At 52.4% G+C, this 13842-nt stretch overlaps 1 protein-coding gene across 6 annotated transcripts in view; it reads right to left on the reverse strand.

Annotated features, from left to right (window-relative positions):
* The window catches only part of ST14 (ST14 transmembrane serine protease matriptase), a 30502-nt gene that overhangs the window by 1645 nt on the left and 15015 nt on the right, over positions 1 to 13842 (reverse strand). For 3 of the 6 annotated variants that reach the window (XM_052697539.1, XM_052697541.1, XM_052697536.1), the window contains 17 exons: positions 8543 to 8702; positions 8179 to 8306; positions 7586 to 7656; positions 6929 to 7089; positions 6674 to 6709; positions 6108 to 6345; positions 5738 to 5877; positions 5217 to 5314; positions 4548 to 4657; positions 3443 to 3573; positions 3046 to 3150; positions 2485 to 2592; positions 2178 to 2291; positions 1614 to 1742; positions 1077 to 1263; positions 429 to 703; positions 31 to 167 (listed from right to left, as the gene is read on the reverse strand). In XM_052697539.1, coding sequence (XP_052553499.1) covers positions 31 to 167; positions 429 to 703; positions 1077 to 1263; positions 1614 to 1742; positions 2178 to 2291; positions 2485 to 2592; positions 3046 to 3150; positions 3443 to 3573; positions 4548 to 4657; positions 5217 to 5314; positions 5738 to 5877; positions 6108 to 6345; positions 6674 to 6709; positions 6929 to 7089; positions 7586 to 7656; positions 8179 to 8306; positions 8543 to 8699 — 2325 coding nt within the window. In that variant the 5' untranslated portion in view covers positions 8700 to 8702. Of the gene's footprint in view, positions 1 to 30; positions 168 to 428; positions 704 to 1076; positions 1264 to 1613; positions 1743 to 2177; positions 2292 to 2484; positions 2593 to 3045; positions 3151 to 3442; positions 3574 to 4547; positions 4658 to 5216; positions 5315 to 5737; positions 5878 to 6107; positions 6346 to 6673; positions 6710 to 6928; positions 7090 to 7585; positions 7657 to 8178; positions 8307 to 8542; positions 8703 to 9333; positions 9355 to 11389; positions 11610 to 13842 lie in introns of those variants that run through there. The other 3 variants (XM_052697538.1, XM_052697542.1, XM_052697537.1) reach the window with 3 other exon arrangements.

Genomic DNA, 13842 nt, shown 5'->3' on the forward strand with positions numbered 1-13842 from the left:
TATCAGCAGTGCAGCGGAGCGCTCGCCTACCTGGCACGCGTCCACGCCGCCCGTCAGGACCCCCACACACATCATGCGCTGCGTCAGCTGGTCGGTCAGCAGCTGGTTGCAGATAGTCTGATTAATAACCCGGATTTCTGCCTTCTGCAAGATGGTGGATCCACTGCCTGCAAGGACCAGAAGCAGCGTAAGCACAAAGTCCAGTTAGCAGCAGCCCCCACCCCTGTACAGTCTTGTACCTGTACGCTTCATTCGTGCCTCCGGCTCCTAACAAGTGACCAATTAATTATCAGCTAAGTCCCCACTGCAACAACTGTCTTTTCCCAGTGCAGTTTTCCCTTGAGCTCTGAGACCTTAACTGTGTGCACTCCCAAGAGAATCACATCTGATTCTGGTCTCCCAGCAAACAAAGTCACTTCAGTGCTCACCTCCTTCCACAGTCGCTCCCCATCCGGTCACCCACAGGTCCTTGCCCACGGGGAAGTTGTGTGTGGAATCGGGCAGGCAGATGGGCTGGACGACAGAGGAGAAGGTGACAGGGCTCTGCAGCTCCAGGACAGCAATATCGTAGTCGTAGGTGTAGTCATTGAAGTAGGGGTGGGAGATGATGCGCTTGATTTGCCTCATTTGCACGTTGGCATCGTTGCGTTTGCTCTGGTTGGTCAGGCCCAGGTAGGCTGTCCACAGGCTGGCATCTGAGTACCTGCAGGAGTCACAGAGTACAGGTGTGAGGTCCTGCTGTGCAGAGCCAGCAGACATCCCAGCTCACAAACTGTGCCTGCTGTCTTCAAAACCTACAAATCTTTCTGCTTATTCAGAGAAGCAAGTGGCTGAAAAGGGAAGTGACACTTTGGGTGACCTGTCAGCCCAAATCCCACCACCTATCAATCACCGCAGTGCCTGCAAACACAAAGTGGAACTCATGTGACACCTCAACAAGTAAACAGTGTCCTCCAACTGTCTGCTTCCACTTCACTACAAGATTCTCCCCCAGATCCATCCATCTGTGACAGTGCTACACCAGGCAGCCCTCAGATCTGTTGCACAAAGTGTCCCTGGCAGAAGCTCCCACCTACCTGATGCCTTGAATCTGCAGGAAGCAATGTGCTGCTGACACCAGCCAGCTCTCTGAGATGAGCGAGGCTCCGCAGACGTGGCCCTGGCTCTTGGCATGGAGGCTGACCTGCCACGGCCACTCTCCCACATCTGAGTTCTGCCCACCAACAATCCGTGATTTCCTAACGTAGGAGCGGGTCCCGCAGTCTGGGATGAGGAAGGAGAAGAGACACTTAGATACTCCCACCACCCCCTTTTCCTTTCTCCAGAACAGCACAAGTGCTCCCTCCTACACCAGGGATGGCTGACGCTATCAGCTGTCAGCATAAAAACAAATCTGCTACACTCACTGGCCAAATCAGTAAACATGCAGACAAACCCCTGCATTCTCTTTGTAAACCCTCTGGAAACATCTTGGACAATGCAGGCACTCAGCACACTGCTAAAGAACAGAGCTGTTTCCAGATTCAAGCTGTTGCCCGGGGGTTCTCTCTACCACACATTGGTTTAAGTGGCCCAGCCCAGAACCCCACGTATTCCCTTTGCTGGGTACTCACTGCAGTTGTCCTCATCAGAATTGTCTTCACAGTCATTCTGCCCATCACACTCTGGGTTCTGCTTGCTGATGCAGAGTCCATTGCGACACTTGTATGTGTACTCTTTGCAGGCAACTGTTGACTGGGCTGCTGCAGGAAGGTCAAAGGAGAAGGTTTAGAATCACAGAATCATAGAATCATAGAATCATAGAATCACCAAGGTTGGAAAAGACCTAAAAGATCACCCAGTCCAACCGTTCACCTATTCCCAATAGCTCCCACTAAACCATGTCCCTCAACACAGCATCCAGTCCTTCCTTGAACACCCCCAGGGTCAGTGACTCCACCACCTCCCTGGGCATCCATTGCAGTGCCTGACCACCCTTTCTGAAAAGTAATACTTCCTAATGTTTAATGTTTAGTCCCAGCACTGGGGAAATTGTGCTGATCAGGAGCCCCTCCCCACTTCTGCCCACCCCAGGACTTTGTCTCTGCGGGCAGAAATGCTCTCCAGGCTGCCCAGCCACAAGAACATCCATAAGAGGCTGCATTTCAAGGGAGGTCCCCACCACAGCCCATCCTTGCCTTTGCTGCAGGTGCCCTCGTCGCTCCCATCTCCGCAGTCGTCCTTGCCATCACACTTCTGTGTGCTGAGGATGCACTTCCCATTGCTGCACTTGAAGCTGTCGTTTGCACAACCTGAGGAGAGAGCAGCTCCTGAGAAACAGCAAAGCACACACGGTCCCAGAAAATCTGCATGGCTGCATCCATCTCCCTCTCCTCCAACATAGGTAAAACCTCTGCAGCTACAAACACCGGTGCTTCCACCATTTTCACCCCTTCACCTTTTTCAAGCCCTCAGCCCATCCTGCCCACAGCACAAGTTACTCACTGCACTGCAACTCATCGCTGTTGTCACCGCAGTCGTTCACGTTGTCACAGAGCCAGAATTTGGGCTTGCACCAGCCATTCTGGCACTTGAACTGCTGGTCGGTACAGGCTGAGAAAGAACAGAGAGAAATCAGGGGAGAGACCTGCAATTTACCCATGGGGTCACCAGCAACATGCATGGCACCACAGGAAAATCTGGGTGGTTCCCAAGTGGGAACTCAAGCACACAGAAGCAAGCACATCAGAAAACAGCATGTGCCAGCAGCACATTTCTCCTTCAGAAAACAGCCCCAAGCCTCAGGACAAGATCCCAAACCAGGGAATCCCCTCCTCCCTAATTAACTTCAAACAACAGGAACAATAACACATATTAGATAGCGCTGTGAATGCAAGAGGAGAAACTCCTGCATACAGGAACAACATCCATGCATCACACGGGTGTTCCACAGGTACTCTGCAACTCCTGCCCAGTTCTGTAACCGAACTGAGGCTCACTGCCAGAACAAACCCAGCACAGCACCCTCAAGCAGGCAGGCAGGCAGGCAGGCAGGCAGGCACTTACTGCAGGACCGCTCATCACTGCCATCCACGCAGTCCAACCAGCCGTCGCAGCGCATGCTTTTCTCAATGCAGCGCCCGGTGTTGCAGGCAAACTTGCCAGGGCAGGCTGGGAGGGAGGAGAAGCAAAACAACATGTGAGCCCTGCAGCTGCCCCCCCCGTGGTACTTCCCAGTGCTCTGAGCTTCCTCCTTGCAGCATCCAACGTAAAAAAAAGCTTTCCCTCAGAACAGAGGACTACAAGGAGATCAGCAGGAAAACAAGACGTGCTCCTATCCCCAGAAAAGCATGCTTCCTGATTTACAGGAAGACAGAAGAAGTGTAGAACAGGGAGAGCCCCCGGTCATTTATCCTGCAGAACACCTCCAGTTCCCACCCATGGCCTCCAGGCTTCAACTCACGGTCGCTGGAGTCGTAGGACAGGTATTCTGCAGAGAAACCAGTGTCTGTGTAGGAACGGTCTGAGTGGAAATACACTGCTATCTTGTTGGTGCTGCTGGCCACCACAAACTGGGAACGTTCCCCGCAGTACCTGATGGGTAAATGAGAAAATGAACACCAAGGGAGTGTGACAGATCAACAGTGAGGAGCCCTTCTTACATCCCTGATTTCCCCATCGCCACACAGGGTCACTTCAGGTGGGCAGACAGCCAAGGAGGCAGAAAACAGAGCAGGTCAGAATCGAGCACGAGTTGCTGGATCTCAGTGCCTGCACACAAGTGGTGGATTTTGTTGTAGCTGGCAGAAGGTTGGAGCCAGCTGCAAGCAACACCAAACTGTGGCCTTGATGACAATCAGGCACAAGTTCACCCAGATCCCTGATTTGAAGCTGATCACTGTCTCTCTGATCTCAAATCCATCCAGAGCAGCCTCTAAAGCCCCAGGATCTCTTCCCATGATGGGTCAGTAGGAAATTGCTTCACAAGGAAGAACAACAGGAGCTAGCCAGGAACAGAGATACAGATTCTGATTTTGAAACCCTCTCTCCTCAAAGGGTCAGCCCCCTTGCCCAAAATGTTGTGAAACAACACTGCTTGCTTCCCCTATGCAGTCCCACACTGTGTTTTCAGTCCAGCTTCCATTAGGTTGTGTAAGAGTTAACAGTAAATTTAAAAGTAAATGCATCAGAGAAGGGGATGCAGTCAGCCTAACAATGGGGAAATACTCATCCAAGCAAAATCACACCAGCTGTTTCCTCATGGACCTGCCTTTCTGCACAAAATGCATGGAATGTGACGCTCCACGGCCCATCTTTGGGTTTTTTTCAGCTGCAGCATGCAACAAACCCTTTGTCTGATGTTCAGAACAGGGAGCGTGGATCTGCTTTCACCACTGGCCATTGAGCTGTGAGGCCAGACCCCAGCACTACCTTGCCTCAACCCAAATTGCACAGCACCTTGCTCCCACAGCAAGTTTAAGGAAAGCACAGAATGCCATAGAACTGAACACAGCCCCTCCTTACTTGAAGGGCCAGAGCCACAGTCAGACAGGCTGCCCAAAACCTACCTTGTGTTGTTGACCTGCACATAGTCCTTGGTGCAGGAGCTGACTGGGACCCCGGGCTCCAGCACAAAGAACATATTGAAACGCACCTTCACGTTCTTTTTAGAGGGAACCTGCAAAAGGAAAGAGTCAGAGGCATGCTGCTTTTCTGAAGCAATAGATACAGGAATGAGTTACATGGGAAAATGTTTGAGATAAGGAGAGATAACTGAGAAAGGAAAGAAGTCAAGCAGAAGAAGAAAAACCTTCCCAAAAAGCCACTACTGCTCACCTTGTCATTCAGACAGCCACTCAGCTTGCTGACCCTAGGAGCTCACATTAAAGCAGCACACAGAAGAAGGCTGAGGGCTGGCCTTTGTCAACTGTATCCACCCCCCCAGAGCAAAAGATAGACCCTGCCAGCAGTTTTACCAGCAAGAGACAGCTCTGTCCCAAAGCCCAGATCAAGTGCACTGTGCAAAGCTACAGCTACTGGGGGCTACAATAAGTGTCACACAAGGTCCAGACTTCCCTCAGCCTCTTCTGCCTTTGACTTTAGTCCTAAAACCTCTTCAAGCCATCTCAGACTCTAAGCCTCTAGGCAGTGCCTTCTGTAAACTCACTTGCACTCTGTCCCATATAGGCAGGTTCATTTGACACAATATTTAAGGCTAAGAGGAGAATGTGTCTTACCTCTATGTTCCAGACACAGTCCGTGGCTGGTGGGTAGTGTGCTGGGTAATAGGGAGTGGTGAAAGTGCCACTCTCTCCTCTTAGAGTCCCACCACACGCTGGAAGAGAAGCAGGAAGATGAAAGCAGATTAGAGATTCAAAGAGATGTGGCTTTCCCAAGACATAAGTGGCTGAGGCAGGAAAGGAGAGAAATGCACCAGACCTTAACACATTTAAGTTAATCTCTGGCAGAAAGCAGCTCCTGCTCCAAGGCTTCAAAAGCACTCAGGAAACCAACTTCCTGCATACACCCATCTGCATGCCAGTCCTAATTCTTATTTTCCCCTCCTCAGGGGACATCATCACAGCAGCCGAGAGCTGCAGGCAAGACAAGCTCAAAGAGCTAAGATGGGACCTTGCTTCCACATCTCCCAGCCCTGGAAAAATGGCTGGCAAACTGACCACAGCCACAGGTGCACTTCCCTTTTCAGCTGCTGGTGGTAGGGAGAGGAGGGGAAAACTGGACCAAGGTCTATGCTTACCTTTCATCTTTGGGAGCTGGAAGAATTCAGCCTTGAAGCCAGGGAATCTCCCCTCCTTGTTGGTAATCAATGTGACGAGCATAACGTTCTGGGAGGACAGGAAGGTCAGGTTGTACGAAGGAGCATAGTTCCCACAGAGCCTACAAAGGAAGGAACAGAATCTGTTAGGGAGCTGCACAGTGAGCCTCAAGTAGCACAGATCAGCTCTGAGCAGGGACAAGAGCTCCACCACCAGGACTTCTGTGCAGCTCAGGATCAGCCTGTCAGCTCCCACAAGGACTCAGTGCCACACACAGAGCCAACACAGAGCCAACACGAACCCCTCTCCCCACCCTATGGAGAAGGAACACCAAACCCTGGGGACACTCACCTCACCAAAGCATGGGGCTCCACAGGGCTCAGAGAGTTATACACCTTGATGTAGTCACTGCTGTCTGTGCACTGCTCCAAGTCCAGTGTCTTGAAGGTCAGGCTGATGATGGAGTTGGCATCTGCCCTCAGTGTCCAGTAGCAGCGTGCATTGTTGGGGTACGGGCTGTGGGGGAACCCTGGCGTGGTGAAACTGGTGATCTCCCCTTCCTTGGCGTGGAGGGTGAAAAGGCAACTATCTGCCCAGGAGAACAGCAAAGAGTTATCAGGGCAAATGAGGAGGAGAGATCTTTCTCGTGGGTGCAGGGTATACAGAGGACGGCAGACGTGTTGGAGTTTTGCCTTCCTGCAGAAAGGCACTGCAAAGGACAGACCAGGCCACCCACCACTGCTGGATAACAGCAAGTTTGGCCAACCCCAGACCGGCTCCAAGCAGCACACGGAGATCTGCCTCAGGCAAAGCACCTCCCCTCAGGCCCTTCCTCACCCCAAAAGGGAAACTGTCACCCTGCAGACACCTGGGGATGCACAGAGGCTATTACACTGAGACTGAAGAACTGTACTTACTGTCCCGAGGACTCTGAGCGATGCTGGGGTCGGCAGCTGCAGGAAGAAACAGAGGTGCTGTCACCCTTTGAGCTGTGAAAAGTCTCTTCACACAAAGCTGAAGAGGGTTTGCACTGCTGTGGCTCGTGCTTACTCTGCAAGCAGCCCCTGCAGCCAAGGGCACCCGAAGGAGGGGTACAACTGGCAGCTAAGTGCTCCAGTGAAACACCAGAGCCTCCCTTCCTCCCCAGTCCCACACAGTAACACAGCACTCACGGAAAGCGATGACCGACTCCACCCTCAGCATGGGGTTTCGCAGCCGTGGGTTCAGCCTCTGCACCAAATTCTGCCTGTCTGCCATGGCGCTGTCAAGCTTCTCCTCGCAGTACTTGGGGACGATGAACTCTGACATGTAGTAGGCAATGACACTGCCTTCGCTGTGAGGGAGGGGGATTATGGGGTGAGGGCGAGGACAGCAAGGACACACATGGGAAGGCTGACGTATCAAAAGAGAGGGGGCCAGTCAAATGATAAGCTGTTGTTGGAGGATGACCACAGGAAAGGGACAGCCTCAATAACAAGCTGAGCAAACTGAAGTCCAGCAAAGGCCCCGGTCAGTCCGTGAAGACCCTTTCCAGGCTGCCAGACACCAGCTGCTGTGTCTTATAGGGCTTACTGCACCACATCCAATTCTCCCAAGACATCTCCCTCAGCACATGATGAGACAGATTGAAGAAAGCAATACTCTGGCTCAGCACAATGCTTGTGAGGTTGCTTTTCACTGCCCAACCTTTACCACCTCACTTGGGGTGACTACTGAGGTGCCTCCAACAACAGCAGCCCAGCAAAGAGGGTCTTATGGCCAACGTGACACCCCAGAACTGCTTTCCTACACTCCCAATCTCAGCTCAGATAGCATCTCCTAACACTCACCTGAACGCAGTGATTACTGTCTCCTTATGGTAAGGACCAATATCTGGATGACTCCTGTAGATATCTTCTACCTAAAAGCAGTTTAAAGAAGAATGATCAGCACATCTTTAAGTGAGGAGAGCGGAAAGGACAATGACAGACAGAGCTTCAAGCCTCTGGAGGAAAATCAGGACACATACCCAGCATCCCAGGAGTGCAGGAATCTGCAGGGGCCAAAGAGTGGAAGAAGGAGAGCTGAAAGAAGGAGACAAGTGTCCAGATTCCTGCAGCCAGCTCCTGCCTCAGCCCCAGCCCCCAAGCTTGCTCAGCTGTAGAGCTTTTTCTCTCTGACCCTACATGCCAGACCTGGGTAACCTGCCAGCCCTGGGATTTGCCTAGGCAACCCCACATGGCACACTGGGCCACAGGGCAGGCAGACAGCGTGGCAACGGGCTGGAGCTGTGATACCAAGATCCATTTAAAAGTGAGTCACACGACTCGTGATGAGCAGGAAGAGTTGAGAGAAGTGAGAAAGCTCCAAGCTCCAAGTAGGATCTCTATGGCCACAGAACAGAAATAAAAACTCAGCAGTAGGGATCCAAGAAAATGCTTACCGTGCTCTTCACCTTCTTAGCCAGCATGATGAAGTCTGGAGAACTGGAGTCCTCATAGGCATCGATGAATTCCCAGTTCAGAATTCGCAGGTGGCCGTTGAAGACTTTCCGCACAGGAGCGTTCCTGTCTGGAAGGCAACATTTCACAGGGAAAGGCAGTCAGGGCAGGGACTGTGGCACAGCTGATCTCCAGTGATGGGGGAGAAAGGGCTCTCTGCTTTCTGGAGCCTCTGGCTGCTACTGCGCTTTGTAGGAAGCTCACAGGTGAGCAACACTTGGTAATGAAGCTCTTCCAAATCCATAACAGCAGGGTTATGTTCCCAGCGCATGCCACCACCCCACGTTAGCTTAACATCACACTCACATTTGAAGTGCCAAACCAGGAGGCCAGTGACAAGGGAGATGAGCAGAAAAGCAATGATCAGAATGGCCACAACTACCCTTCGCTTCGGGCCACGCTTCTCCATCTTCTTGGAGTTCATGGCAGGGAGGAACTCCACCCCTTCCTCCAGGTTGTTCATGTCCTGTACGGGAAGAGAGGGCAGAGCAATGGAAAGGTCATTCCCCAGGTTTGGTTTGGAGAGATCCAACACTGCAAGGCAGTCAGGCACCTACAGACACAGAGCAGAGCCTTCGGGCATCACTGAGAGCACGACACACACCTCAGGGCCAGCAGCCCCACAGCCACCCCCAAGCAGGATCTTGCACAGACAGCAGCGCTAACATGTGCCTCCTCCTCACACCCCAAAAGGAAGTGGGTGCTTCCTTCTGGGCCTAACCCAAGCCGATCAGTTGGAGCAAACGCTGGGGCACCCAAGGCTGTGGCAGGTCACAAACCCAGAACCTCAAGGCGAGTGGAAAAAGCAGACAGAAAATCACCACAACACCAGCTATGAGACAGGTGTGCCACCCCACAGGACACAGCAGTGCTGTGTGCTCGAAACAGAAGGCAAACTACTTCCTCCCTGAACGATCACACCACGCCGTGCTTTTGCTGGGCCAACACAACACTCCTACATTCCTTCTCAATCAGAACAAACGCCTTACAGAAGCAATAAAACACAAGGATGAACACCAAACAACCCCCCTCCCCCCCGCCAGCAGCCAGCCCGCCTCTCGGGACAAAACGTGCTGGCAGACATCAGCAGGTCTCACCCAGGAGCGAAGAATGGCATCAACAGCACTCAGCCATCACCGCCCTGCGCTGGGCTGGGCCATCGAGGGGAAGGGCTCTGTCACAGCACGCAGCCCTGCATCTGCTCTGCACGCACAGGATGAAAGCACGGCCAGGAACCAGTGTCAGTGAGCCCTTGCTGCCTGCAGTTTCACTTTCTTGCCCCAGCTCCTCGCCCTGCCCACATACCTGCAGCTGCCCAGGCTTCACCCGGCCAGGGAGTCAGAGCAGTGCGTTCCATCCTCCAGCTGGGGCAAACTGGAGAGAGAAAACCCACCTCCCATCCCCATGCTGATGAGACAAGCTCGCCCTGTGTGCCCACTCAGCGCACGGAGAGGAGGAGGGATGACTTCAGCTCTCCTTATGAAAGCTGGAGGGCGTAGCCGAGAGCCAGGGCACGCACCAGGAATTTGGAAATGTCCTCTGAAGGGAGGGCTTGCCTCGTGCCCCCAGCATGGGGAGAGCTTGTGCAGCTGAGGGCAGCTCTAGCTGTGCACAGAGGAAGCTCAGCATGTCCTCTCCTCCAGCTCCGGCTGACAGCAAGGACACAACAACCCAAAATGCTGACCAGCACAAATCTGCCTCTTTCAAATGCATTGCTGTGCTCTGGAAGGGGGTAACACTCCAGCCAGCTGGATGCTGGGTCAGACACTGCTTGCCCTCTCAGTGTCAGAGCTCAGAAACATCACCAACTGCTCAAAGACAAATGTCACAAACTCCAACAACTCAGGAAAAACGATAGCATGGGGTAGGAAGCCTTCGTTCAATTGTGCTATTTACTATTGGCAAAAAGAAATCAAAATGAACCGCATCATCTCTGAGGTGTCAGACTGTTTCTGTCATCAACATCCAGCCACTGCCAGCAGAAAGAAAAGGCTCAGAAGGCCACAAGGATCATCCCACTGCGACTGCTCTGCTGCTGGCTTAGCTTCCACCATCACACAGAACTTGAAAATGCAAAACTTTGTAAGAGAAAACACACAAAGAGAACTTGACTGCAAGTATACGCCTCAAGTCAAGAAACTCATCCATCAAATCAAGATTCTGTGCCTGATGCACCATCTTTGCACACTCAAACCATCAGTTCCCAAAGCAAACAAATCCCCCACACCTTCTGCTCGGGAGTCTTCCATCACAGTTCACGTAAAGGACACATAAAGGGAAGAACCCAACCACAAACCTCACCAGCATCTCCCCTTCCCCACTGCTTGCAGAGCCAACCCTTCCCAGGAACCTGGCCTCCAGAATTTCCAATACGCTGCTGTTGTCAGCAAAAGGAAAGTATTTAATTCACTTCTAACATCTGCAGGAGCCCAAGGCAAGAGAACAACCTCCAGGGCTTTAATGATGTTCACCTGGCAGCAGCTTTCCTGGGCTTCCAGTGTCCAGAGATAAAGAGGTTTCTGTCCCTACCCTCTCTTCTAAGGTCTCATCCTCGCCCATGCTCACACCTCACAATTGTTTCCCAGCCTCCTCTGACATGCATGAAGATGCTTTGAAAACCTGTTGCATACTGCAGGTTGGGCAAGCACCAGTGATTCCTGACAAGTCCCTTGTCGATACAAAGGATCTGAAGCATTCCCCAAGCACCATGGAATGTACCAGACCATGCCAGAAGATTTCAGACAAAGCTCTGTCCCAACCTCTGAGTAATCTGTCCTGCCCACACTCAGCACAGAAAGCACCCATTTGACCTTAGTACCAGACACATCTGTGTCCAAATGGCACAGTTCAGCCACTGCTCCACACTCAGTGTGCTGCACATCCTCTTTGCTGCTGCCCCTCCTGCCTGTCGGGGAAAAACTGCTCCTCTCCACTGCTGCTCAGTGCCCCTCAGCCAGGCAGAAACCAGATGGAACCAAAAGCAAGAAAGAGCCAAAAGATCACAGTAAAATGAAGAGAAAGATGACCATTTTTCCAATCTCCTTTAGCTGACTGTTGCCGTGCATTTCCCTCACACGGATCAAACCTTCCCTTCACCACAACAGCATCTCAGATGTAAATCAGAGAGGATGTGAACGCATGTCCTGCTCTCACCTTGTTCATGATTCCCCAAGAGACACTCGCCAGCACAAAGCGATCCGAGGTCCGACTCTCTCAGCCCTCACAAGGAAACGACTTCTCTAAACCTTAGCAGAAAACCTTCCTTGATATTCTGCCCGCGTTAGTCACAGGTTCAGTTACTTCCTCTTGCTCCTCCTCGCTCAGCCCTTGCTGGCTGCAGGGCTCTCTGGTAGGCACAGAGGTTTCCGACTGGTGCTGTGCCTGCAGTGTCCTGGGAGGAAAGACACGTGCCAAGCGAGTGAAAGGGCCAGAAAGTTGTGTGTCACAGCTGAGGAGGCAGGACAGGCACTCAGGAGCAGCTTACCCTGAGCTGCAGCCACCAGGGCACAGAGGGAAGAATGCTTTCTCCGCAGCTTACTTCTGAAAAGCCTCCAGGTGACAAGAAGGAGCTTCCTGCACAGCAGCACGTGCCTGGGCCTCCTCAAAATATCCTTTGGGGATGGTGAAGAGTCGGGAAGTCAGCGTTTAATAATCCGAGTCTTTTCCTGATGTGGAAGAGCAAGCAACAGCCCAAACTGCCCCAAAAAAAGAAGACCAAAAAGCCCTCAACCAAGCAGCAGGTGAGCCTTCAGCTGTTCATTTAGTGGTCAGATTGCTGGGCTGCAGCGTGGGGAACCGCAGCATCCCGTGCCACCCTCAACATCTCATCTCATCTCTGCAAAGCCTTGATTTCTCAGCAAAACAAACCAAGGACTGGGACTCCTGCACTCAGCGCCTGTTTTCAGAGGGTGCCTCACTTCTCCCACACCTCAGTTTCTCCTGGAGCACGGACTGCGAGGAGGATCAGGAGAGGAGTGTGCACAGAGATGCATGCTGTGCTCCGAGATCTCCTGCATGCAGCTCCCAGTGACATCCAGTATGTAAGCAAACCTTCCCACTCCTCAGCAGAACAGCTACGTAATTTATTTTTAGACAGCAACCGTAATCGGCCTGACTGGACAAACCAGAAGATGCAGAAGTGACTAATTCTGTTAGCAGGAAATGCAGCAGGCACAGAGGGAGGGTGGGAACTGCCACAGCAGTCTGTGGATGGGAGATGATTTACTGGAAAGCAGAGATTCTCCTGCAGCAGGGACTCCCAGCAAGGTCAGGACGTGCTTCTTCCCAGCAAGATGTTTACAGAGGGCTGGCCAATGTGGGATTCATTACCCTTACTGGCTGATTTCAGGCTTGCCTGGCAGTGCCAGCACAGCCCACACACCAACAGCCCCCTCTGCTCTGCACCCCTCCCAGGCACGTCCTCTGACCTGGTGTCCACATCTGCCTCACTGGACTCTGCCCCACACAACTGCTGGGCTCTTGGCCATGAGTTTCACCTGTCTCTTATCACCAGCAGTTAATTTGTTTGCCCAGCACAACACAGATATGGGATTCAACTGCTTCCCTTGACTGCTACCACATTCCAGCCCCATCTCCTCTGCTACAGATCCGCACAGAAGCGAACAGCAGGTATGTGACTAACAGCATCACCCAGCTCTGCTGGCAGCTCTGTGGCTCTGCACAGCCCCTTTCCTTCCCTCTGCTCCAGGTCTGCACTACAGCTCCCTGACCAATGCACACAGCCAAGAGATGCAGTGCAAAGTCAGACAGGACCTGGGGGAGGTCGCCTGAGATGAAGGAGAGCCATCAGACCATTACCTGACCCTTGCCAAGTAATCACACTCTCCGGATCCCAGCCTGTGTATCCAAGAGGCAGTTCTCACCTCCCCTTTTCCAGCCACACCTGCTCAATAAAATCTATAACAATTATCACATGAGCAGCGTGCAGTACTGGAAATGAGAAGGATGGCAGCCATCAGCCGCCTCATCAGCCAGCTCTGGCTGCAGGCAGCAGGGCAGGCTCACTGCCTGGGACAGTCTGGCCTTGGAGAGGAGTGGGCTCACAGATGCCCCACAGTTGCACAGGGAGACTGCCTGCCTCCAAATAACACACACTGCATCACACCCAGCTGCTTCGCTGCAGCAAAGCTCCTCCTTCTGGAGTGGGTACAAAAGCCTCGCGTGTCTGCGCAAAGCGAGGACGCCATCACATCCCACACCTTATTCTCACTACAGATCTTCAAAATACAATTATTTTCTCAAGACTGAGATTTGATGGGGGTGCAGAAAGGGAAGTTGCTGCTCAAGCGGTGTTTCGTCACCAACTGCATTCCTTGGGCCTGGCAGAGGAAGAGAAATGGGCATTTCACAGGGGCAGTTCAGATCCCACAGACCTTCCAAGGGCTTACCATACATTAGGCTTGTGCACTGCTGTGCAGAAAGACCACAGAAATTCGTTCTTTCAAAACCCAAGGTTTTCCAGATGATACTCAAAGACAAAAGCAGTTTTATGGTGCTGGCACATGAGGAAACAACTTGTTTCACATCAAAAAATACCCTAAAAGCTACTGGGAGCATGTGCACAGCCTGCAACTCACTTCACCCAC

This window comes from Tympanuchus pallidicinctus, unplaced genomic scaffold (genome assembly GCF_026119805.1).
Source record: "Tympanuchus pallidicinctus isolate F22 unplaced genomic scaffold, pur_lepc_1.0 scaffold30, whole genome shotgun sequence".
Lineage (NCBI taxonomy): Eukaryota > Metazoa > Chordata > Aves > Galliformes > Phasianidae > Tympanuchus > Tympanuchus pallidicinctus.